At 44.3% G+C, this 27,951-nt stretch overlaps 1 protein-coding gene across 1 annotated transcript; it reads left to right on the top strand.

Annotated features, from left to right (window-relative positions):
• The first annotated feature begins 323 nt into the window (after positions 1–323).
• LOC119656430 lies at positions 324–27,915 on the top strand. The gene is made up of 8 exons (XM_038062800.1): positions 324–1,175; positions 1,230–4,896; positions 5,101–5,299; positions 15,164–15,641; positions 15,701–15,836; positions 15,943–16,266; positions 16,406–17,440; positions 25,832–27,915. Exons 1-8 carry the CDS (start codon positions 909–911, stop codon positions 26,500–26,502), a joined length of 6,777 nt encoding a protein of 2,258 aa, XP_037918728.1. The 5' UTR covers positions 324–908; the 3' UTR covers positions 26,503–27,915.
• The last annotated feature ends 36 nt before the right edge of the window (positions 27,916–27,951 follow it).

Below are 27,951 nucleotides of genomic sequence, written 5' to 3' on the forward strand. Positions count from 1 at the left end.
GTACTTTGAAGAATTCAGGATTTAAGAAAATATGCGAATAGCTTGATTACGGTGACAGCTGTGAAATTTTATCAAATAAATATGCTCACGCTGGCTAATGAATTTTGATCCTTAAAATGATTGCATGCGTTAAAAAAATGTTGAATCACCGGCAATTAATCCACGTGACGTCATGGACAAGCAGTTGCGATCTATCGCATCTTCCAACCAGAATCTATTGAATGCACAATCCAGATGCGAATCTGACAGCTGCCGATTGCGCCAACTATCTGTCAGCGAGCGGAAACCATTGTATTCGCTTATTGCCTTCGCCGGCCCTTTCGTGTATCAGAAGAAGGGAAACTGTAATGGCAGAATCGCTGGCGAGTTTTTCCCAGTTTGTTTGCAATTAAAGCGCGATTGTTGCGCGTTCTAATCGCGACATTTTGCCCGCACATTTTCCGGCCGTTGCAAGCAGTGTTTTCGTGCAATATTTCCCCAATTAGTGTCTGTTTTTGCAGTTCTCCCCGGGACTTTGACAGAACGGACAGCCGTCGCGGAGTGCAGTTTGACGACTCACGACAAAAGCCTGAAAATCCAATAAAAAGTTGAGTGAAATTCCGATTTATGAATGAAACCCGATCCGTGAGCTGCTAATAGTGTGTCAGGAGTGTTTCGGTGCAGTTTTCAGTGAGAATCGAGCGAAGTGCGATGAATATTGAATGAGGGAGTTTTCGCCCTGGCCAACCTGCCCGGACCAGCTCCCCGCCGATTCGTGAGGACGTTGATCCTTGCCGTGGACCGTCTTGTGGTGTTTTTTGTTGTGTTGCAGTGTTTTAAGCCAAAGTCCAGCCGTGAAATGGGCTCGAATGCCCGCTGCCCGCCACCTTGTTGATTGAGCTCGTGCAAATATTACTCCAAAGTTTACAATGGAGCAAAGTCTACCCGAGGAAGGTATTCAGGCGGAAAACGCTACTTCGCCAAAAGTGGATGGAGATGCGGAGCCGCAAAGTGTAGATTTGGACAAAGGGGATAGTCCTAAAATTGGGAATGATGATTCCGCTGCGGCCGAGTCTAAACACACCAGCGAAGGCCAGGATGAGGGAGAAGCGCGCCAAGGGATAAAGCGCAAGTCGGAAGATGTGCAAGCTGAGGACAGTAAAAGGATTCTATTGGAAGAGGATAGCATTCAAAAGGTAAGTAGAATCATATTTCCTACGGATCGACGTGAAACATTTGCCCGTTCTCAGGCCCAACACACTCTTCAGCCACCCTTACCTGAAGGACCTTTTCAGTCAGAAGTCGCTACGCAGCAGGCACCCGCATACTTCAATGCCACTTACCCGCAGGCTTACGAGTCGCAATCGTTTGTCCCGCCACCGGAACAACAACCATATCAGGAGCATTACGAGCAACCACGACCATACGAATCTCCCCATCCTCCTCCACCAGTTGATGATCGAAATTCGCAATCCGCCCATGAGTCCCCCGAGGCACCTTCTTACGCAAATTCCCCGTCGCAACCACCTCCCGCTTCGACAGATCCGACTGAATCTGCTAAAGAAATCTCCGAACCAATCGACATTCACGAGAAGCTTCGTGAAATGGGCGAGATCAGCGTTAAGCCCGTCTCCAAGACATCCGAGCCTGGCTCGACGCTGACAAAGTCCAATGAGGAGGAAAATGAGGTCTCGGTGGAAATCAAAAAGAAATCTGCCGACAACGATGCTGAGGTGAAACGCATCACAAATCTACGTAAAAATATCCGTGAAGTCATGGATGAGAACCAGTTGGACGCGACGACGCTTGCGGCTCAGCGCCAGGAGTCTGAGCGTCTGGCGCGAGTGCAAGTCCAGCAAAAAATCATCCGCGAACTGCAGCGACAAATGGCCGTTGAGCGGCAGAACAATCGCACACAGAATCGAGTGTTGTCCTTGCTGCAGGGACAAACCTCGATTCTGCGAGGGTCTTCCACAACCCTGGAGAGGGCGACGTCCCAAGCAGGTCAATCAAGCCAGCCCGGAACGAGTCCTTCTGATATGTACATCGTTAAAGGAGTAGCTTCCGAAGTCACGTTCAAAGGTTCCAGCTTCGTTGACGTTGATAAACTTTCTGCAGGCAATCTAACGCCGTCGGTCAGTATAGCTCCAGTGCGCAGGATGAAAAGCTTAGAGGACTCGGACATGTCCGACGAGGAGTCCATGAGTGAGGAATCAGACAAGAAAGAAGTTGTCGAAATCGTCGATAGCTCGTCAGATGATGATTGCATCGTTCTATCAGACGACGAGGAAGAAGAGGAGGAGCCAGAAGACGACCCTCACAACAGTGGACTGCACGTGAAGGATGCGTACAATATTCCTGATGAGCAAGGACGTGTTCTCATCAACATTGGTCACCCAGACAATGAGGAGGACATCTTTCTTGCTCCCCAGATTGCGCGCATCATCAAACCCCACCAAATCGGAGGCGTCCGATTCCTCTATGACAACATAATCGAATCGACAGAGCGCTTCGACACTTCCACCGGATTCGGTTGCATTTTAGCCCATTCCATGGGTCTAGGGAAAACATTGCAAGTTGTTTGTTTCTGTGATATATTTCTAAGGCACACAAACTCCAAGTCCATTCTCTGCATTCTGCCCATTAACACTCTCCAGAACTGGATGTCAGAATTCAATATGTGGCTCCCAGAGGACCCTGAAAAAAGTCCTATGAGTGCGCACGGAGAAGTACGACCAAGAAACTTCAAAATTTTCGTCCTGAACGATCAGCAGAAGACCCTCGGGGCACGGTCGAAAGTCGTCTTAGAATGGGCAAAAGTCGGAGGAGTTCTGCTTATCGGATATGAGCTGTTCCGTTTGCTGAGCTTGAAATTGGCAAACAAAAAGAAAAAGGGGAAGAAAGGCAACCCCGAGAAAGAAAAGGCCGAGACCGAGGCGCACAAACGGACTATGGAAGAAATTCACTCGGCCCTCGTCCGACCCGGACCGGATTTGGTTATTTGCGACGAGGGCCATCGGATCAAAAACTCGCACGCAAGCATTTCAGTCGCTTTGAAGCAAATTCGATCCAAACGGCGTATTGTCCTCACTGGGTATCCGCTGCAGAACAACCTACTCGAGTACTGGTGCATGGTGGACTTCGTGCGACCAAATTACTTGGGCACAAAGACAGAGTTCGCAAACATGTTTGAACGACCAATCCAAAACGGGCAATGCATTGATTCCACCCCTCAAGATATTAAGCTGATGCGTTACCGCGCTCATGTATTGCATTCCCTTCTCGTCGGTTTTGTGCAGCGAAGATCGCATATTGTTCTTCAAAATTCACTGCCACAAAAGGAAGAATACGTAATCCTAGTTCGAATGACTTCCTTCCAGCGAAAACTGTACAATACATTTATGAATGAAGTCGTGCGTACGAAAGCCGTTCCGAATCCGTTGAAAGCGTTTGCTGTTTGCTGCAAAATATGGAATCATCCCGACGTGCTCTACAACTTCTTGAAAAAGCGAGAAGCGGACTTAGATTTGGAGTTGGAGGAAGTGGAGACACCTGAGTCAAATCCGGCTACACCAGCCACTCCCGCTACTCCCACTACTCCCGCTACACCCACGACAAGTAATCGAGGCAGGAAGAAAGGAACGCCCAATAAAGCAACAAAGGGAGTGAACAAAAATGGAAAAACTATTCCAGCAGTTGAGGTTCAACCGAATCAAGCCAAAATTCCTTCTCAGGCGGTTGAGAACTCTCCTGTGAAGACTGAGCCTAAAACTGAGACCGAGTCAGTGTCACCAAAAAGTTCTAATCCCGAACCAAATGTTACTGATTCTTCTCCATTCTCTACTGGTGACCAAAGCATGCCACCGCCTGCAACTGTTCCACCACCTCCTCCTCCTGTAGTTCCTCCGACCGACCATCCCTATCCACCAGAAAACACATTTGCTCCGCCTCAACCACAAAGCTATCCCGAATCAGTACCAAATGATTTTCCTCAAGTCACAGATCCCTCACAACCGCCCCCTGAATATCCTTCTCAACCTCCTTCACATTTGCCCCCACAACTTCCACCGCATCTGCAATCTCAACCACCTCCGCCATCATATCAGAACCCGCCCTATCCAAACAACTACAACCCCTACAATCCCTACGAGTACGATAACTACTACGGGCAACAGTACGGAAATATGTACCCGCCGCCGCCGCAGCAGTATCAGAACAGCCCTTATGATCCCTCCTACATGTCCAATCCGCAAAACAATTATTGGCAAAACAATTACTATGGCTACAACAACACAAATCCAGTGAACATGGATCCTTACGGCCAAGTTGACGCAAGCTACGCAAATCTTGTCCCGAAAGCAACTGAGTCTTTCGACAATTCCAAACCCCCATCGGCCGAGGAGAAATCGTCTGAAATAGTCGACCTCGACACGAAAGAAATCAAAACAGTGGAAGCTCCAATTGTCAAGGAAGAAATCAAACTACCCGAGGATCAGGAGCTCGGATTGAAAATCAAACAGGAAAACGGAGATAGCGATGTAAAAGATGTTAAGAACGGACCGGCGGCAAAAGAGGAGAAAGATGTGAAGGAAATAAAGAAGGAAAAGGAAGAATTAAGTGAAGAATCAATCATTACAGCAACACCAGAAAAGGATAAAGAGACTTCGCGTTCCAAGGATGATGGCATTCCTTACGATTGGGCGGTGGAATTAATGAAGGGATATGTTCCTGATTTGCTTGAGAATTCTCCGAAAATGGTGATATTCTCTCAATTGCTTGAAGAAAGTGTTAAGATGGGCGACAGGATATTGGTCTTCAGTCAGAGTTTGCTGACACTCAACTTGATTGAAAGGTTTTTGCAGAGAACTTCAGTTCCCGGTTGTGATTTTAATTGGGCGAAAAATTCAACATACTTTCGTAAGTACCAAGAATTATTCATGTTTACGACATGTAGAGCGACAAACGTGCCTAAAACTTCACATTCTTTTCATATTCAAAGCTTTTGCTGAAAGACATGCATAACTGTCGTGTGAATGGTTAGAGGTTCATTTATCGTTCTGTGTGAACAAAATGCGTACATTCGCCGCATGCTTCAACATAAAATGCTGTTTTGAATTTCAGGTCTCGATGGATCAACGTCAGCGATCGAACGCGAGAAATTGATTAATGAATTCAATGCAAATCCACATATTCATCTTTTTTTGGTTTCAACACGAGCTGGATCGCTCGGGATCAATTTAGTTGGAGCCAACCGCGTGGTTGTGTTTGATGCAAGTTGGAATCCATGCCATGATACTCAAGCTGTGTGCCGAGTTTATAGGTGAGAGCTTTAGACTTTTTTAAATGGCCAACCTAGGTTGACAGGCATGCTCGTTGTCAGTGGCAGCGACATGCCGAGAACTACGTGATTTAAGTATATTAGATCAATGCTATCAGCAAATGGTGAACTGTGTTATAAAATTGATTGACGCATCAGCGCAACTTGTATGAAATGGCGTTCCCCAATTATCGTTGTAATCGACCCACAAAAGAGCGCCTCAAAACCAAAGTTTACCGCAATATCATCTGCCCTGTCGCTCGGCATGGTTCTGAGTGCTAGCCGACTATGAAAGACAATGAACCGCGGCTCATAGTAATGGAGACAAAGATGATGTGTTGGACTGCTGGCATAGCATGCCACGGTCACATCCAAACTGGGGATATCCGCTACCCATTGAGGTTGTACCGATCGTGGAAAAATTACGAGAGCCTCTCTTCAATGTTATGAACATTTAATTCGCGCTGAAAATATCTCACTTGCTGAGATCTGACGATAAACAACGAAACAACGATGGCTTAATATGCTAGACGGTGATTTGAGGGCCTTTCGACATCATCCAGGTTAGGCCTATGACCGAGCAAAATGAGGCAATCGATCAAAATGAGCCGACCTTGCTTCTAAACGGGGCAAAGGCTGAAGAAGAAGAAGAAGTTTTTGGGATTCTAAACCGACAAGTTATGTTTGACATTTTGTTCCACGTGAAGACCATGGTTATGCTGTCCCTAGTAAACAGATCCGATGTACGTCATGAGGTTTTAAGAGACTTCACTCCTCCCTTACCTTCTCAAATTCAGAGTTCAAGCGAGAGAATGTGAAAAGCTTTTAGTGTTGCTGGAATATTTCTAGGAGTCCTCGGTTTTCGGTGGACATTATTCTCCAAGACTTTGAATTTTTTTATTAAGCTGCCCCCATTGCAAGTGCATTGGATTTTTCGCGTATTTGACAAGTGGTCGTTAATGTCAGAATAGAGTTACTATGGGACCCCACAGATAAAAGAAGGGTCAACGTTCATTTTGTTTGTAAAAAAGGTTCTTTTAATGGTTTGAATATTTTTTAGATCAACTTAAATCCCTTCCTGAATTGTCAACCTAATCGCCTTGGAAGAAATGCAGAATTGGTTTTGCAATTTGGTGTACGCCACTGATCAAATTTCGAATCGCTTTCGAGGAGCCCAATTAGTGCTGTGCGCCGTTTTGATGCCACAAACTCCTAAGATCATGATTGCTGTGGTAAGGGCAACGGGAGTAGAATCCAGCCGACTCAAATCTTCAGGATAATAGGTCTCGTACTCTTCAACTAGAGATCTCCTTGATGCCCTCAAAGAATAGTTTACCTAGTGTCCGTAGCTTGGCTTCAGCTAGAGATGAGCAACCGCAAAGGAAGTGTCTGAGAGTTTCCCCTCTTCTCCGCAGCTTCGGCAATATGAACTGTAGGGTATGCCGAGTTTGGCGGTAAGAAGTGTTCATGTCCGGAAGGATATCATCGTCAAAACTATAAATCCTAAGTTGCCAGACTCACTGAATTTTTATCTCCCTTGATCTCTCTGTTGATCTTCTAACGTCAGGCTTAGTCCTGCTGAGCCCTTCTCCTTCCAACAATATCAGTTCCATGTTTTTTGATGTCTTGTTTCCTCTCTCCATGGTATGGACTATGCGTGTCTCGTGATGACAATGGGGGTTGTGCGCTTGCATCTCACACTAGCTGGTGCACCAGAAGCTCATATTCCAAACTTATCGCGCTTGGCGTGGCATTATAACTAACAACGAGGGAGGACCCAAAAGCTGCGGGAATCGGACGAGTTCATTGTCTGACCAGGTGTCCGTTACGGTCACGTCAGCGGAGTAAGTGTGCGAAGTTTTGCCGCTGTGAATGCATCGATTCACCTGGAAGAGCTTTTTTAGTAAAACAACTATTTCGCGGCTGTGAAATTTTGTTTCCTGTTAGGGAAATCGACCACGGAAAATATTGACTGCCTATGAAGGTGTTCCCTTAAATAAAACCAAACTGTGCTAGTGTTTTTCAAGTTTTAAAAGTGCAGAAATGTCAGTTGAAGATCAACCCCGTTCAGGACGCCTCTCAACGCCAAAAAGTTGACGATCCCTGTGAGATGTCTGGAATATAATGGGCGTTTAATTTAGAAGATTTTATGCGAAGATTTGCACATGAGAAGGGTTGCAGCCAAGTTTGTCCCCCTTTCTCTCATAGACGAGCAAATTTAGCATAGACTTTAGGCATGCTTTTGAGCTACAAAATCCGCTCCAAGAAGACCCTACATTTTTTCCAAGGTGTGAATGATACAGTGGATGCGACTCCAAAAAAGTCAGCAATCAAGCCAGCGAAAGACAGCTAACTCCTCCTGCCAAAACAGCTCGCCAAGGGAGGTGTTGTGCGGGCGGAGTTCGTACCGTATGGATAAGGATTATCCAGCTCGGAAAGTCTATAAGGTCAATATCTATGATAGAAAAAGAAGAAGAAAACGTGGCAGATCCTACCTCAGATGAAGTGATGACCGGACAGCTTTTAGGGATATCGAATTGGTTGACCTCGCCGCAAAACTGGGATTCTGGAGCTCCTTACTAATGCAGGCTTAGACTGGATATTGGTTGTTGCACCGTTGAGGATGATGATGATGAATGGACTGAATATATGATTTTGAATTGTGAAGGTGGCTACATTCCCGTCCGTTGCCACAAAAATTGCTTTGTTGATGAGCTTGTCCTTTGTCGAGACGAAGGGGCAATTGCTTCGAGAAATCGGAGCAACAAAACCAATGATTTGAGGCAAGTGTTTATTTCATTGGCAGCAGTCGATCTTAAAATGACTGGTAAGGTTTGCGGAAAGTATACAGTAGAATTCTTTCATAGTTCGATTCAGTGCTCTTACAGTAGAAGACCTTTCATAGTTCGATTGAGTGCTTCCAATGCGGGCTTGTGCATTCATCCCAGATGATAATTTTACTTGCTATCCAAACATTGGCCGTTGTTGAGTGCTTCGCATGTCGGTTTTTCAGTCACTTGAACGTTTACCGCCAATTTCAACACTGAATGTGCCATTCGGTATAGTTATAGCAACGTGACCGCTCAGAGGAAGCAATTCCTACAGCAATTTCAAATCCCGCACGAACAGCGGCCAAAGTCGATGATAATAAGAATATCTTCCCAACTCCACCGGACGCATCTAGGAAAAAACCACCATTTCTATATTCAATTCATCATCATCATCAACGGCGCAACAACCGGTATCCGGTCTAAGCCTGCCTTAATAAGGAACTCCAGACATCCCGGTTTTGCGCCGAGGTCCACCAATTCGATATCCCTAAAAGCTGTCTGGCGTCCTGGCCCACGCCATCGCTCCATCTTAGGCAGGGTCTGCCTCGTCTTCTTTTTCTACCATAGATATTGCCCTTATAGACTTTCCGGGTGGGGTCATCTTCATCCATACGGATTAAGTGACCCGCCCACCGTAACCTATTGAGCCGGATTTTATCCACAACCGGACGGTCATGGTATCGCTCATAGATTTCGTCATTGTGTAGGCTACGGAATCGTCCATCCTCATGTAGGGGGCCAAAAATTCTTCGGAGGATTCTTCTCTCGAACGCGGCCAAGAGTTCGCAATTTTTCTTGCTAAGAACCCAAGTTTCCGAGGTATACATGAGGACTGGCAAGATCATAGTCTTGTACAGTAAGAGCTTTGACCCTATGGTGAGACGTTTCGAGCGGAACAGTCTTTGTAAGCTGAAGTAGGCTCTGTTGGCTGACAACAACCGTGCGCGGATTTCATCATCGTAGTTGTTATCGGTTGTGATTTTCGACCCTAGATAGGAGAAATTGTCAACGGTCTCAAAGTTGTATTCCCCTATCCTTATTCTTGTTCGTGCTTGTGTTTGACCGGTGCGGTTTGATGTTGTTGGTTGATTCGTCTTCGGTGCTGACGTTGCCACCATGTATTTTTTCTTGCCTTCATTGATGTGCAGCCCAAGATCTCGCGCCGCCTGCTCGATCTGGATGAAGGCAGTTTGAACGTCTCGGGTGGTTCTCCCATGATGTCGATATCGTCAGCATAGGCCAGTAGTTGGGTGGACTTGAAGAGGATCGTACCTCTTGCATTCACCTCAGCATCACGGATCACCTTCTCGAGGGCCAGGTTAAATAGGACGCATGATAGCGCATCCCCTTGTCGTAGACCGTTGTTGATGTCGAATGGTCTTGAGAGTGATCCTGCTGCTTTTATCTGGCCTCGCACATTGGTCAGGGTCAGCCTAGTCAGTCTTATTAATTTCGTCGGGATACCGAATTCTCTCATGGCCGTGTACAGTTTTACCCTGGCTATGCTATCATAGGCGGCTTTAAAGTCGATGAACAGATGGTGCAACTGTTGACCATATTCCAACAGTTTTTCCATCGCCTGCCGCAGAGAGAAAATCTGATCTGTTGCTGATTTGCCTGGAGTGAAGCCTCTTTGGTATGGGCCAATGATGTTCTGGGCGTATGGGGCTATCCGGCCTAGCAAGATAGTGGAGAATATCTTATAGATGGTACTCAGCAACGTGATACCTCTATAATTGCTGCACTGTGTGATATCTCCCTTTTTATGTATGAGACAGATTATGCCTCGCTGCCAATCGTCAGGCATTGATTCGCTGTCCCATACCTTGAGCACAAGTTGATGAACCACTAGGTGTAACTGGTCGCCTCCATATTTAACCAATTCGGCTGTAATTCCATCGGCTCCTGGCGACTTATGATTTTTTAGCCGATGAATTGCACGGACTGTTTCTCCTAAACTTGGTGGTGGCAGTATTTGTCCGTCGTCTTCAGTTGGCGGGACCTCCAACTCGCCGATGTTCTGGTTGTTCAGTAGCTCATCAAAGTACTCAACCCATCGCTCTAATATGCCGATTCTGTCGGAAATCAGATTTCCCTCTTTGTCTCGGCAGGATGAGCATCGAGGTGTATAAGGCTTCATCCTGCTGACTTGTTGGTAAAACTTCCGCGCCTGGTGCGGTTGCTCCCTGTACTTTTCTAGTTCACAGACTTGTTGGTTCTCCCAGGCTTCCTTTTTCCGTCTGTGAAGTCGCTTCTCCGCTCGACGGAGTTCGTGATAAGTCTCTGCGCGTGCCCGCGTTCTTTGAGAATGCAACATTACTCGGTATGCGGCATTCTTCCGTTCCGTTGCTAGCTTACATTCATCGTCAAACCAGCCGTTCCGACTCCTTTTGCGGCTGGGGCCAAGTATATTTGTGGCCGTATCCATGATAACGTTCTTCAGGTGGTTGTGAAGATCATTAGTTGATGCTTCATCTCCAGGTCCTCTATTGACTGCGGTTATTGCGGCATCCATTTCCCTTTTATAGGTGTCGCGGAGGGTTGTGTTGTGGATGGCTTCAGTGTTCACTCTCACCTGTCTTGTCTATATTCAATTGCTTTCTTTAACGTATCGCAAATTTCTGAGCATTAGTCGATTCAATGTATTCAATACATCTCAATTGAAAGCGGCTTTCATTCCACCATCTGCCGTTGGCATTCCTACCTTGATTAACACTCAACTCATGTGCTCGCCTCGAAACAGGCAGAATATGACCAATTCTGAAGGAAGGTAATCATCCATTTTTTACGTTCACGCCATTAAATCAGTAGACCGCGAATCTGTTTCTGAAAGGATAGGATCTCACGTGCTCCTCTTAGGAAATTCTTGATAAATTGCATCGCCTAGGTGTCACTGATGCCATAAGCGCCCGCCCGTAGGAGGCAAATTCTTCCAGACGTAATTCAAACCCCCTCCACCTCTTTCTTGACCAAAATGTCAACAGTCAACTCTCACCAAAGCTAGGATGATATTCCACTGCCTAGTGAGATTTGAAGAAGTGCGATATCATGAAATCACGCCGTACCGTATTGTTCAATGAATAGGGCAACTAACTTTAATTTGCCTCACCGTTGCGTTAAATGCAACGCTCCTCCACGGTCCGACCAAATGCCTAGAAAAGACAAGAGGCAAATCGCAGTTACTTCAGGCTCACGTGCGTCAGGGCTTGACCTCAAAACCTACTAAATCAACACCTCAATCCAACCGCCAAACCTAGCCCTCCAACCAAACTCACCCAAATAATCAACCATTCAATGAAGCAAATTCGTCCACCCACCTGCGTCTTCAAACTCAAGATAGTCGCACGCTCCAACAATATGTTAACCTCTCAACTTTACTTCTTTCCTCCCCACCAACAATTACTTATCCGCCCCTATGGAGAAAAGGCTAGCCCTCATTTCTGCCAGATGTAGCAATAACTGCTAACGCAATATTGCTCAACGTCAACTAAATCATAAGTAAGCACAAGAGGCATGATCTAGTCGGCTTCCTTAATACACACACACCCAACATTCTCCTTTGTAAAAAAACCAATCTGAATCCTAGCGTAAATTTTCCATCTCAAACTATGACACAGACCACACGGGCGGACAAGGCGGAGGAACCGTTAACAGTCGTGTCAATCATCAACGAATTGAATTTTCCTCGGTAGCCTATACTGTACTAACCAATCCCTAGATCCAGACATAACTAAATTAGCATAACACCTCAAATCCCGAACAAACGAGTCTTCCAAACGCCGTGGTGCAACACCTCCATGAACACAAATGGCAGTATGTAGGTTAGCCAACTGGTCCTCCGAAAACTCACACCATTTCATTGCAACATTTCTCAATCATACATTGGCCTTTTCCTCATGAGTAACAATCTATAAAGCCAATCCAACCTTATAGCACCATAAGGTCGCCAGCAATGATGATGTAGTCATCAGCAAGCACGTTACAAGTCTTTTCATCGAGAAATGGCCAGGTCGAACACAGGTGTATAAGTGAATAGTAAGATCGGCTGATATAAGGGTGAACTTGATCAGCCGTTCATCAAATCGTTCGACTACTTTAATGGCATCACGGAAACCCTTTGAGATAGCAATGCCAACACCGTATTGAGTGTGTGGGCTATCAAAATATGTTTGGCATCAGACCAGTGCAGATATTAATGCGCCTTTTCCGAAGGACTTTTGCGAGTTTCTTCGTCTTCCCAGTTAGGGTGCCAACATTTAGCGTGCAGACGCGTATTTTTTTTGCTTGGACTAACTTACGTCCTGACCCCGTCCATGCCTCAAGAACCCCTGCTGGGTCGACTGAGGTGGACACCTTAGCATTTTTCCTAGGCTTGTTACTCGATCCGATCATGTTGTTTCTAACGAGACTGGATGCATTTTCTTGGTCGGCCTGTTACCAAGAGTGATCAGGTAGGATTTAGCATAGTGGTGTAAGTCCAACTATACTTTATTTATCTTTTTCCCTGATCTCAACATTTTCTTTTAGTTTTATTGAGGATAGTGCAAAGTACGTTGCCTTAAGCCCTCCTCCTTTAGCTGGGGTTGGGACCAGCATACTATGTTAATAGTTAGTTAATCTTCTCCAGATACTCAGTCAGTATTAGTAAGGTGGCGTTTTTGTTATGTGTCATGCAAAATGGGATAACAAAATTTGGAGCAACGTTGTAAATAAAGAATCCGCGGTTTCCTATGAGGTGGGACAGTCATCTTAGAATAGGGAAGATAATATGCAAGAAAGCTGTGCGAAAATTGTGCTTGAGCACCTGACAATTGAACAAAATTGTTTACTTCAAAAGACATGCTAATGGTCATACCGGTTGAAATCTTCCAGCGCTACTACCAAGACTGAGAACAACACCTCTGCAGACGTATAACTATTCAAGCGAACTATTTTGAAGGGGAAAATATTATTGTTCAAAAAGGAAAAAATATGGGTAACAAGTTTGGAAAATAAAAAATCCGTCTGATTATTTTTCTATAATTTCTCCATCGTTCCGCTTGAAGAACCTTCTTGGTATCTTTCTCTATATCGTCCTACCATCTTAGATCTTAGACCACTGAGGAAGGGAGCAACTGGCTCCCGAAATATCGATTTATGCGGTCAAATATACTAGGGTTGTCCCTAATTAAAAAAACAATTTGCTTTTTCATTCCAACACTCGGGAGAATCAAAAAGTTCGACACCAAAAACCACTCGTACTAAAGTTATTTTTTTCCTTCCAATCTGTTTTATTATAATTATTATCTTTTCTCATCTCATTGTCCTTTTTAACGTTTAAGTTCACCTCTACTCCTGAATTTCCCGGAGGGGCGCCAATGTACCTAGAAGTTGGGTCGTTAATCCGTCCTGGCCTTTATCAACTCGTTTGAGCCTTTGATATTCGTATACACCTAAGTGCAGCTCCATCAAAGTTCCATTGGGAGCGCCTCTTTATTAACAGTTGCTGAAGGATAGTATCTAACAAAGATGCCGTTTGTCGCTGTTTTCCTTCGTTTGATTGCGCCTCCCAGGTCACGTGCGTGCACTATCTAACTGCCTATTTGTGAATTCTATCACGCTAGAAACACCAATCCGCCAGAAATAAAACGCATGAGTTTTAGACAAAAGGAAGACGCTCCAGAAAACAATTACCTTCCCGAATTGAATAGCAAAATGGGTTAATTTGGTAGGATCTCATCTGATCAAATTTACCAGGTGTACAGGCTTAAATCCGCTGTTTTTTTTCAAGAGAAACACGTTTTTTTAATAGGAACCAAAGAAAACTTTATTCAAAATGCCCTTCCTATCTACAAATTTTTTCCACCTCTCGGGTAATTTATGGATACCATGCCAATAAAATTGTTGATCTTTCGAGGCAAACCCCGCCATCAAGTCATTTTCGGACGTTTGCGTAAAAATCGGAGTGCTGCCCAGCGAGCGAGTGGCCCATCGATGAAAACATGATAGTCGGATGGGGCCAGATCTGGTGAATAAGCGGGGTGGGGTAGTATCTCCCAGTTGAGCGTTTCTAAGTAGTTTCGAACTTTTGTCGACGTGTACGACGGAGCATTATCATGGAGGAAAATCGGTGGTGGTGGTGATAACGGTAGGCATCGGTAGTTTTACCAGGTTTCAACAGTTCATAGTAGACAATACGCCGCTGATCTCATCAAATGCACAGCATCGTCTTCCGTTCGAAACGATTTGGTCTTGCAGAAGATGTCGCCGGTTGGTCGGCATCAACCCACGACTTTTTTCGTTTAAGATTCTCAAAATAAATCCATTTTTTGTCGCCAGTCACAATCCGTTGTAAAAACATCTTTTTTTTGTGTCTGGCAAGCAAAATTTCGCATGTGTTTTGGCGTCGCTTCATCTGCCTATCGTTCAATTCATTCGGCACCGATTTTCCGATCTTCTGAACCTTACCTGCACGTAGATGCATGGAAACGGTTTGTTGAAAGACACCTAATTGCTTGGCGAGCATTTTCTACCTCCAATTCGTGGTCCTTAACTTTCCCGGGTCGATTTTCACGCTTCTTGTCGCTGAGATGGAAATCGCCATCTTTGAACCGACAGAACCAGTCTCGGCACGTTGTTTCCGATAGAGCACTGTCGCCGTAGGTCTCCACAAACATTCGATGCAATTCAGCGGCTGATTTCTTCAAAGAAGCAAAAAAGCAGAGCCTCCAGCAAATGCTTCTTTCCGGGAGCAAAGCTGGACATGATTATTGAAGTGAAAAACTATGTTTTTGCATGAAATTACTGATGATATGCACTGACAATTGTTGACAAATGTCGAACTAAAAAAAAATATGGCGTGCTGATAGCAGTTTGACACGCTCATTGACGCCATCTGCGAGCAAACAGCGGTATATATTCAGTTTACTTGTGCATTAGTAAATATTTTGGAAAATGTCGGAGATGATTTCTTCCTAATTAGTCTGGTCCGTCAGGATTCTCATTTTCAAAGCTAATTTGTGGTTGTACTTGACTATTTTATTATATTTCACTTTAGATATGGTCAAAAGAAACCATGCTTCGTCTATCGTATCGTCATGGACAATTGTCTCGAAAAGAAAATCTACGACCGTCAGATTAACAAGCAAGGAATGTCAGATCGCGTTGTTGATGAATGCAACCCAGATGCACATCTTTCCATGAAGGAAGTCACAAACTTGTGCTACGACAACGAAGAAGATGGCGAAGTGAAAGATTTCACTGAATGCAAAGATAAATATTTGGATGTTATCATGCAAAAGATTATCGAATTGCACAGTGATTTGTTGTCAAAGGAACCGTTTCATCACGAAAGCTTGCTCGTTGATAGAAAGGAGAAGAAACTATCTCAAGCAGAAAAGCGTCTCGCTCAGAGAGGCTATGAAATGGAGAAAAGAGCTGCGGCCAAGCCAGCTTATGTGTATCATTCTATGGGTACACAGTATCGTATTATGAAGACGCCGGATGGATCAATCGTTCACAGGCCTGTGGCTTCGGTAAGTTTGGATTGATAATGGTTAGAGGATTTCGAAAGTGAGAGAATTTTTATTAAAAGGTTCGACCTATGCAAGCTGAGGGAGGAGATAAAGGTCATATCACAAGGCCTGGCGGCGTCCGACCTACGCGATGGATTCCAGCTGAAGTATGGCAGCGTCAAGGGATGACGGCTCAAGAAATGACTTTGCCGTTGGGTAAGTATTATCTAATAAATTTGTTATGATTTGAACGAGGAGTTGCTTCCAAAAGCCAGCCAGCAAATATTAAAATTTTATAAAAAAATATTCTGAATGACTTCAGATGTCGTGATACCAACCAGTTCCGGTGATAAGTCCAACATTGTCCTTAAGGCAGGACAAAAGGTAATGGTCCTGAAATCGCCAAAAGGAATTTACATGCAACTGGAGACAGGCAAGATCATTGCTATCCGGACATCTTTTAAAATGGGCCAAAACCAAAACAAAGAAAAAACAGAGGAAACTGATGCTGGTTCATCGAATCTCCCGAATCCTGACGATTTACTTGCGAAACCAGTGCTAAAAGGGGAACAGAGCTCCACGTCACCGGGACAACAGAATGCCAACAGCATTGGTGCTGCGAATATGAGTAGCGGTATGATGCCTGGTAAGAAAGTTAATTTGATTATAACTTTTATGTGCTACGATAAGATTTTTGGTTGTTAAGTAATTGTTTCTGTTACTGTTGTCTGAGGAAATTAAGTAGAAGTTAAGTGAGATTCACAATCTGAATATTTGCTTCGCAGGTAAACAACAACCTTTCCCGATGGAAGTCAATCGAAGTGGAAAGATGAACGGTCCGCAACTATCTCAAGCATCATTCAAAACACACAGCTTGCTTCAAAACAGGAACTTCTCGCCACATCATAACACAAATAATTCGAAAAACTTCAACGTACAAAATCTGATTGAAGGAAAGAGCTCGAGTGGTCAACAAAACGCTAATATCTTTTCACATGCAAAAGGTGCAGATATGATGCTTCCAGAGAATAATCGGTCCCTCAGCTCTCCTACGTCAACTATCAGTAAGGCAAGTCTTTACAATGCAGCAACCAAAGCGAATTATCCTCGCAGTAACTACTCCTACACCAATGCTTTGAAACAAGCACAAACGCATGGCAGCCAGCAATCATTATTGGCCAATGTTAAACCTCAAATGCATGAGAACAAAATGTGGGAACATAATAAAAGCCAGAGCAGCAAAAATACTGAGCCTAATTTACCCACCATTACAATCGACGACGACATTGATCCACCTTTGAGGGAGAAAGTGATTTACAAGCCGAACCTAATTGAGCGAAAAATGAAGCATCAGAACCCCAGATCACCAGCTACCGCGGGTGTTGCAGCAAATTATTCCAAACAAGCGCATGGTAAAAATGCAATCCCACAAACTCAATCCCCTGGGGGTAACTTCAAAGGTGCAGATAATCTACGGCAATTGCAGAACGTAAAACCCTACAACCGCCAGTATACAGAACAAAGAAATGGTTCTACATCAAATAAAGCACCCGTTGAAGATCATCCACAGCCTAAATCAATGTCGAATGCTTCTCCTAATCCACATGATGCTAAAAATATGGGAGGACGGGGAAAAATGCCGTCTATTCGCAACATCCCGGCACCGTTTCCATCTGTATGCATGCCAGGTAGTAGCAAGGCTACTACATCATCTCAATCCAATGTGCACAATTCTACAGCTCCCAACTACAGCCAGTCAAGTATGCCACCGTCTTCCCAAGATAATGGAGGAACTCACTCGGCACAAACGTATAGTAGTGGTGAGTTGATTTTTACTTTTTGAGAATTTTAAAATAGCATATCAGCTAATTTGCCAGGATCAGAATTTTGTGTCTCATATTATGAAGGAATGTTTTAAGAAATGGTCATCCATGTTACGGTATACACCTATCAGCTCGAAACTGAACTCGTCATACAAAAACTCACCCATTCGAGTTGCCTTTGTCGGCAAATGTTACAAACCGTCCGTAGGTTATCGGGTATAGATAAGATTATCTCTGTAGCATGAAGCGCCAATTAGAGTCTGGTAACAGCTGGGGAATTCGTCCCAGCGGTTACCAGACGAAGTGCGCGTGATCGAAGGAGATGTTTTTATCCACCCTCGGACAGTAAACAGTATCGAATCATCTCTAATTTGGAAGCGTCTCCAATGGAGCTGAAATCCAGCGATGGAATCAGGGCAGAACGAACTTGATTGAAATGAAGACCTATTATAATTGAACATTGTCAGGTATTAATGAAACGCCGGTGTTGACATTTTGCTCATTTGCCATATATGCCAGAAAAAGGCTCGTTTTTGTCAAGGGAAATTTTCTTTTTTAGTTTTTTCTTAAGAATGTACACATTTTTATTCGGTGCGTAGTATGTGGGTAGATAGGTATCAGTGGTGGCATCGAGAAACCCAATCGGCGTTGTGGTGCACCGTTTTGATGCTACAAACTCCTAAGATCATTACTGCCGTGATAAGAGCAAGATGAGTGAAGTCCAGCTGGCTCAGATCTTCAGAACCAGCCCGTAGCAATCACGAAGGATAGCAGCTCTTACTCTACAATCTTCATGAGGTCCGTAGCTTGGCGCGTCTGGTACGAAACTTCTTGCGATCAGCTCTTGTTATAGGCTGACCAATTCCTCCTTGACTCCTTGCGGCACCATCTAAAATTAGCGGCTGCCAAATATTGTGAGTAGATGCCGCTCCCGACAGTTGCCAGCAGGAAGCAGACTGTGCTCATCGAGGGATTGCCAAGAGCAAAGTCAATTTGGGCCAGTCCATCAGGCAGGCCATTCATTTCCCTCTATGCCCCTATGATCGGAAACCCAGACGAGGATGATCTTGAGTGTGCCACCCGGACTGTTCAATCCGTCCCTATAGGCTTTTAATATCGCCATTTGAAATTTGGGTATCCTTCTCTTGATGATGAATAGCATCAGCTCCGCTTTGGTAGGAATTATGCCGTGCCCGTAACTTGCAGCCCAGAGGCACACTTTTCTCGTCATTTCACTCATAACGGAGGATATTTCCCTCAACCAATATCACTAAGACGTCGCCTAGTTGATTTGAAATTAAAGAAACTTACTGTAATGGTGTCTGTGAGAAGTACAGGCAACTTCTTTAATATAACTTTAATATTCAAAGGTCAAGATACCTTCGTTAGATAACTTCTATTATGCGGAAGAATCAATGAACACCTCCCGGCAAGCTGGAAACAATAACTTCCTCAGAATCATCATCGTCATCACCGTCATCTCGCACCTGTCCAGAATACGTAGAATTTCGTCCATCACTATCAACAAGAGTACCGGACAGATGGTGCCACCATGAAGCGTGCCTCGAGGCGTGAAGCTATAAGGCTTTGAGCAAGTGACTACCTCCCAGATCAAACAGGATTATCCTAGTTCTTACCGTGGATGCAATCCAATTCGTAAGATACCTCTTAAATCCTGTTCTGTTTAGAACTTTCATGATGGTTTTGGTACTAATGTTATTAAATGCTCCTTCTATATCCAGGAAAGCAGGAAGAGTATATAGTTTGTACCGCTCCAGGTAGGTGTGTTGAGACTTGGAGAAGAGTGTTATCTTCATTATCGTCTTCAAATGTGGATGTCCAGGTTGCGCTCTGGGGTGTTCAATGCAAAAGAGGTAGGGCTGATTGGTTGAAAGTCCTTGGCGGAGTCATGAGCACGCTTGCTCGTTTTTGGTACCAAAACCACGTGCGTACATTCAAGAAAGAGTAAGTAAGTAAGTAATTGACAATCTCACACGACTGGGGCTGCATATCCTCTAAGCAAGGCTCTGACTCACAGTCCTCCTCGCTGTTGAGAAGTATGTCTAAACTAGTAGCTCCAGTAGATTCACTGGTGCTTTCAATGTTCTAACAATAGTCCAGCCAGGAAGCGGTCCTTCCTGGCAGTCTTCATGGCCGATTTGTACCTCTTCAGGCAGTCTTTGTATGGCTGCCTATATTTGTGTCTATAGCAGATATTAAAGACCTCTGTGGTCAACTTCTTGAGGCTAAACAGCTCTTCATTCTTCCACGGTAGCAATGTCTTCTTGCAGGGCACTAAGGCGGTTTCAAATTACTTTGGCAGAGCTTTGACTTTTGAACGCCTACCGAACACGGCATTCTCTGATACTTTCTAGTGGCAATAGCACTCAAGTGTAATTCCTACAATTCCTGCTCGTAGTTTTCGGAATAACAATGATGTCTCGATAAGGGGTGGCAAATGATAAGCCTAAGAGCAGATTATCCATAATTAATTGAAAATTGTCCGTTTCCCAGTTACCTTCGAATGACAAGCGTTGATATACTAAGGTCCTATGATGTCAATTGTTATTGTTTTTTATGCATATGGTTTTTTCAATGATAAAAAACCGTAACTAAACGGATGAAGAGAGGAGTAGTAGGATCACCATCAAATACTTTGCAATCACATTTTAAGTTTGTTAATGTGGTTAAGGAAAATTACTCTCCCAGTCGATGCTAGTCGCTTCAGATTATGTAGACTGTAGCACTTAAGAGTTGAACTTGGGCAGAACTTCGTCGCGTGATTCCCCAGTCAATATTGGATGCTATTTGTGGTTTACACTATTTGTTAGAGGAACTTTTTATATTGTTCTTGATCTTATGGCTCATCGTCTCTTTCCTTCCTTATCCTACTTACTTATATATGCTTATCATAACCGCTTGCAGTCTTCACTTTGCAGCCCTGTTAACAGCTATTAGTTTGTCCGGAATATTCCTCCTGTGTGGAGCATTCCAGGTCCCTGGTAACGCTATCGAACGCTTTGTCAAAATTGGTTCAAAGCATGTAAAGAAGAGATTTCAACTCCTCAAATTTCTTGGTAATGATGGAAAGGATCTTGGTGTTGTCGATACAGGAAGATCCAGAGGGGGAACTACCCTGATCTCTGCCGATCGAGCATTCTAAGTGTTTTCTATTATATTCCAAAATGATTTTAGGTTATAACTTTGGCGGAACCGGGAAGCATACAAATACTCCTCTCCTCAGAATCTTGGCGATCATCCCTCACCGGGAAAGATCACATATTTCCAGGATTTATGGGCTAGGACAAGTAGTAACTCTTCAGAGACCGCACTCGTTGCACGAAAAAGTTCCGCAAGAAGACCGTCAAGATCGATGACTTTACTTTTTACTCTCTCCCGTTTAGAGTAGCAGTGCGCATGTTACAGTGGACTGCCGTTTCATACTCAAGAGGTGGCATTTCACCAGATGTCATATGATTCAGAATCGTGGTGAAGCGTTCCCTCCATTTCTGCCGCTACTCGTCGTCATGAGAGCCTACCGGTAACGTCCCTCGTAGAACCATCGAAACCGGCTTACGACCACCTGCAAGTCCTTAGCTCCCTGCGTTTATTGATTCGCCTTCACATGATCATATTCAACCAAGTCTGGTTCTTTTGAAACAAGGCCGCCTATTTCGCCAAAGATAAATGGTGGCCAGGTGATCATCAATATTCTCGGGCGGGTTGTTTAGACTTTGTTCCTCCTCACTGCTGTTTGGTAGCCCGGCGGCGAAAACGCCCTGTATTGAATTTAGGGAACCGACGCTCATGTTCTCTGCGAGAAAGTGCAGTAGCGACATCTGACCTTATGGTAGGCGCTAATGATTGAACCGGAAACGTCAAGAGACCACGACATTGGTAGTTGCCAGGAATGGTCCAACACCAAATTCACGTTTACTATCACTGGGCCATCCAGAGTAAAAAAGCACAATGCGCAAGACGGAGAGAAACACTCTCTAGAGTCGCAACATCTTAGAGAGAGAGAGTTTCAGGTGAAGCCAGTGTATAATATCACAGCAACATTTTCAACCACTCTATCGAGGTAGGCCCCTCCTGGTGAGGTATAACGCGTCAATCACTCCTACATGCATGGAATCCGATTTATTGAAATGCGCTGCAATTTCTTGCTGGTCTTCTCGAGGCGTCCTCCCCTTCTATTGCCGCATACTGTTCTGCGTCAAGTACTGTAGGAGCGATGCGCTTGTCGGCCATCTTGGGGTAGTAACTTCCACTGCCGTCTCTCCTTAATGTGCGATCTATCTATTGCCACTTATGCCCTCCGATCACAATGTTACGCCTATGCGCCGACCAGATTGTTTGTTCAAAATAGTATTAGGCCACTGTATCGCAATGACACGTCGCAGACAAAAATTTCGAGCTTTGTGTAACAGTGTGGGCCACTTTCAATGTGCTACTTTCATATAGCAACACAGAAACAACGTTAGGACAGAACAGATTGAGTTCGATCTTTTTGTTGAGATAACTGCATTTCAAGATTTTAGATAAGGCAGCGAAAAGTGGATCCAGTGGCATCGAGCGACATCGAGTTTGATGTCACCGTCAGCAGAAACCACGCTTCCTAGATGTATCAATTGGTCGACGCCTGTTCTGCTCATGAATGCAAATAAGGAGAGTGCGATCATCCGTCAGACTGAGAACCTTGGTCTTATTGGAATTTATCTTCAGTCCAACTTTACTTGCCCCTTTTTCCAAATCCAGAGCCATTTGTCTAAGGTCTATGACCCCATGAAAGAGCAAGCAGATGTCATCAACGTAGTTGAGTGTTTGAGGAAAGATGTCATAGCCCATTGAACTCCTCACTGATAACAAGAAGAAATAATATCGGTGGCAAGATGCAACCTTGAAGGACTTCGCTTTGGCCCATAAATTCCTGTGAGGCTTTACCTCGGTGAAGCAGGTGACATTCTGCACTGTCATATCTGAAGAATAGGTGCATCGAAAATGTGAACTTAGGCGCACTGTTCCAAAATGATCCGTAGGGTCTGCTCTCTGTCGATCTTTTGTGATGTTCTTTGATACATTCCAGGATTATTATAGTTATTATCTCTGCGACGGGGAGCATGCATATACCCCTCCAATTCCTTCTTTGGAATCTTAGCGATCATCCCTCTCTTTCACTGTCTGGGAAAGTTCTCGGATTCCCAAGATTTCCGTACGAGTGGAAGTAGCAGGCCTGCAGAAACTGTAGGTGTAGGCTAAATGGGTAACTCTGCGGGGAGATCATCAATCCTGTTCCTCAAAGCAGAAGAGAATAGTTTGTTCTTCAATGCATTCAAAAGATGTAGACCCGATGTACTCCCTTTGAATGCAGTGGTGGAATGGATGATGTGGCGTTCCACAACTGGTGTTCTTTGTGATCGGCATATCAACGAACGTCTCAAATCTATAACTTACGGCGATTTCCTCCGTCCTGTCGCTTTCTATGGTTCTGAGTGTTGGCCGATTATAAAAGACAATGAACGGCGTCTTGCGATAATGGAGACGAAAATGTTGAGTTGGACTAGTGGCGTGATACGTTCTTATCACATTCGAAATGAGAATATCCAAGATCGATATAGGGTTGCACCGTTCGTGAAAAATTTGCGAGGGAGGCGTCTTCGATGATATGGTCACGTAATTCGCGCCAACGAGAGTTCACTTGTCAAGATTGGTCTGAACATCGAAGTCGATGGTAAACGACCAAAAGACACGCCGAAACAACGGTGGCTTGATACGCTGGATGGGAATTTAAAAGCCTCGAGATTGCATCCAGATCGGGCATTTGATAGAGCCACATCGCGAAACCGATCACTAGAGGCCGACCCAGCTTTTGAACGGGCTTGCCTAAAGCCGCCTTCTGTTTGGCGTTCTGCCACCTCTAGAATTCTTCCCTTTTGTTTTTCGGTTCCTTCAGATAATTTTTTTTCATCTTTTTGTTGTGTCGTTTTATAATCCCCTCCAGGGGTTTTCTAGACGGCCAGAAGTTTCCTTTATGTTGTCCTTCTGTTGTTTTGCTAGTTCTTCCATCTTTTCTCCGCATTGGTTCATAATTTCCTTAATCTTGTCTCGCGAGTCGTTGTTCCTTTTGCCGCCATTTTATAGCTTTATCCAATTTTCTTTACGCCGTGGCATATTTTTCAGAATCTTTTCGTTACTTTGTTCCTGCCATTTCATAGATTTCTCCTGTTTTTCTGCCGGTTTTCCATACGAACCATGATGTTGTCATTTATCGCGTACGTTCTTCCACTATCAAATCTTCAAATGTGTCCATTCCGGTTTCGGTAATTCCATCGCTGTCATCAAATATTAAGTAACATTTGCTACAATCTTGATTGATGCCACATATTACATATTTCTCATAGTGCTTTTCGTAGTCAGACGAATAGCCCCTGCTGCTTTTTAGTACGGGGTTCGCAACTTTTCATTAGTTGATTTCAGATGGACCTGCCCGTTTTTGTAGAAAGTATTGTGGCGCGGCAGGATTCTTAACAGCCAGTGTGGCCGAGATTCGGGCGACGTTGGACGCTCAGCGTTCGGGCGCCAGATCGCGAGCTCGCTCACGGTGTGCAACTCGAAAAGGGCGTTCGGGTAGCAGGTCGTCGGGACAGTCCACGGACCGAGGGATTTGCTGGTACCACCGCAGATTCGGCGATAAAGCCACCAAATGTACTATCCCTTGCAAATTCACGCCTGCCGCAAAAAACTAGGTCCGCGGGGGGTCCTGGCGACGGCCACCCAGAGCGCAGCGCCACGTCGCCTAACAATTTACGACCCTCTCAGCAGGCACAACTACCTCATCGATACTGGTGCGGAGGTTTCGGTTCTTCCCGTACCTCGGCAACATCAACTTTTTCCACAACCGCTCAAACTTGCGGCAGCAAATTCCTCCCGCATAAACACATACGGGTATAGGCAAGTGGACGTTTCATCCTGGCGGATGTCAGCTTCCCCATATTAGGCGCAGACTTCTTGTGTCACTATGGATTGCTGGTGGACTTGCAAAATAAGTCCCTTATAGACCCCACAAACAACCTTAATTCGTCCGCACAAATGGTATCTCATCCAGGTAATAATCTTTCCGTCCTTTTAGAAGACATTTCCGACTCTCGTGTTTGGGCACTTCTCCAAAAGTTCAGCCAGATTACTACCGAGTGTAGTCTCTCCAAACCAGTGAAGCACAATGTACAGCACCACATTATCACTACTGGTTCCCCGATCTTCTCGAAAGTGCGTCCTCTACCATCCCAGAAACTGGCTATTGCACGGAAAGAGTTTGAACAACTCGTTCAACAGGGTATCTGCAGGCCCGCAAACAGCTGTTGGTCTTCCCCACTGCATATGTTCCCTAAGCCAAACGGCGAATGGCGCCCATGTGGGGATTACAGAAGGCTAAATGCACACGACTTTGCGCATCACCTCGCGAATTGCCGCATCTTTTCGACCTTGGACTTAACCAAGGCTTATCACCAAATCCCAGTAGCTCCTGAAGACATTCCAAAGACGGCAGTATGCAAGCCCTTTGGACTCTTCGAGTTCACCCGAATGACTTTCAGATTGTGCAATGCGGCGCAAACCTTTCAAAGGTTCATTCACTCAGTCCTGCGAAACCTCGACTTCTGGAATCCTGCCGCGCCACATCACTCCGCCCCCAGATGAAACCTAGGAGTTTCGGCGACTAATCCCGGAACTTCGTTCACCGTCAGTCCACAAAGCGGACACGACACTGCTTCGGGGCGGACACGGGACAGAGAGACCACCTTTTTGTGTCCACCGATCTCAAGCTGGAAGAAATGTTCTCCCCGCTCGAGAACGCGGTACGGGCCCTCATATGGAGGCTGCAGCGTCCTGACCAGAACGTGCATGCACGTGTCCAGTTCCTTGGGCGAACAGGCAAGTGTGGACGAGTGTCGGGTGGGTGGTGTGGTTTTTATGCGTCGGAGATTGTCCCTCAGCAGACGCACCAGCAACATTCGAAATAAATTTCGAATGCTGCGAATCCTGCCGCGCCACAGTATAACTGAGAAAAAGATGAAGAATTTTCTTTTTTTGGCTACAATTTTCTTTATTAAACAAATACCGTATTTCGGGAATCACTTTTGTCTTTGTCACACTCTTTTTTTGTCACTTCTCAGGGAGGGAAAATTGATTCCCGCAATATATTTGTTTAATAAAGAGAATTGTGATCAACAAAGGAATTCCTTCTTTTTTTTTCTTTTCTAGGTTACCAAACTCACGGGATGACTAATTTCAGTTAACTGCATCAAAGTCAAATCTTGAAAAAAAATGTTAAATGTGCAATTTCATAATTTCTTTGATAGCTAGTAAATTCATATCTTTATCTCATTCCAGTACAAAATATGCAACAAAATCCAGATAACGCGGAATACCCAGCAATGGGTAAATCTTCAAACCAACGTAAATCTGAAGGTGGAAATTCCAAGGGCGAAACCGACAATATGTTAGCAAACGAGAAACATCAAACTCAATCGCCACCAACATCGGCATCTCAAGCTCAGCAGCAATCACAACTGCATGCATCTCAATCATCAACTCCCACATCCAATCCCACTGTCCCGCACACAAACACCGATCCACAATACTCCAACTATAGTCAATCGCCACAAAACTCCAACCCGTACAATCCTGGTTCTAATGACCCTTCATTCAACTACCCCCGGTCAGAAGTCTCACCCTACCAACAACCCTATTCTGATATGTACGCTTCCGGCCCGCCTAACCCCTACGGCTACCCTCCAGCTCAACATCATCCACCGCCACAGGGAAGTTACCCTTACGGTGCATATTACGACCATCAAATGTACGGAAACTCAAGCACACAAAATTACAGTGGCAGTGGTTCTAGTACTAACCCACCTCCCGCTGCTCCCCCTCAGCACGGTCAATACCATTATCCCAATTATCAGGCACCTCCCTCCACCCCATCCCAATCATCCGATCCATATAATTCTTACTACAATTACCCACCATACTCCTCGCAAGCGGGTCAGTGGCAACAGTAGGGAAAAACGAGGCTATTGGAGTGAATAGATGAAATCAAAAATTGAAAGAAAAATGTCATCATCATTAGCGGATTGAATTGCTATGAAGGAGGACATATTCCGAAGAGGTAAAATTTAAGTCAGTATTTTATGGCTAACACTAGGATTAAGTGAATTTGTTCAGATTTCCAAAAAACAAGAAATTAATGTTATTGAGTAGTGATTTAGAGAAGTAAGGTAAATGTGAAAGAGAGAGGAATGCGAACAGTAGTCAAGGCAAGAGCTATTCAAAACTTCGTTACAATAGTGGTCGGTGCTGAACCAATCTCGGTCAGCACGTCTCCTGCAACAATACATTTCCAGGATCGTTGGCGACTGACTGATCGTTTCCGCCGATCCGTGCACAATATTCGTCATCAAAACAGTCTCCTCCCCCATCTTCACGGGAAGGTTCATCATATCGCTGGTTAGTAATGTTACTAAAGTATCCCGATCCCCGGAACCAATTCATTTCCACGGCATTGTGCATTGACTGGCGGAACCCTGAAACATAAGCGAGACTTCTCACAGATCTATTTAGAGCGAATCGTACCGCATAGTAAAAGTACCCAAAACCGTAAATATATTCTGGTGTTTTATCAATAGAACCGCATGCTAATAGTAACTAACTCTACAAAGAAATCTCCCCTAACTGAATTTTAAAGGATACAACTCTGGATCGTGGTATTGGACAATTAGCGCCAAATCTTGTTGTCAGTATGAACTCATCCAAGCGTCCGCGCACCATTCAACTCACACTTTCATGACTCAGAAAGAATAGACTAATTTCACCCACGAACCGACAATATATATTTAGTGAAAAAGACTGTTCGACGTAATTACATAAAGTTTTTATTAATTAAAAGGATAACTGTCTGCAAATACCATAAAGTTAATGTTGTAAATTAATTTTCATATGAACTATTTTAAGGTGTCTTTATTCAATGCTGGTTTTAGTTAAGTACATCTTTACAAACTGTGATTGTTTTTTGAAATTTTTTTAATTTTCGAGGAGTACTTTTAAGTGAAAACTAACGGAAATAATTATTAAAATTATATTCGATGACATGTGTGCGTTGGAGTCGTATACGCATGCATGCACATGCTTTAGACTTCCCATTATTTTATTGGAACAATTTATATACATACATACACGCCCCTAAACTCATTCTAGCTACAATATTGATTATATGCAAATCAAGCATGCAATTTAATTGCAGTTCCTCTAGAACACACACTACGCAAGTCTTAGTTGTTCTTTAGTGTATTTTAACATGAACTATTTAAGAAACTACAATCTAGACGTTTAGTACTATTTAGAGAAAATAAAGAAGAAATTTCATTAGAATCGATGTGTAAATTCAATTTAGTGTCAAATAAAAAACTAATTAAATGAATAAATAATGCATTTATCTAAATGTGACTATTTGA

This window comes from Hermetia illucens, chromosome 1 (genome assembly GCF_905115235.1).
Source record: "Hermetia illucens chromosome 1, iHerIll2.2.curated.20191125, whole genome shotgun sequence".
NCBI classification, from domain to species: Eukaryota; Metazoa; Arthropoda; class Insecta; order Diptera; family Stratiomyidae; genus Hermetia; species Hermetia illucens.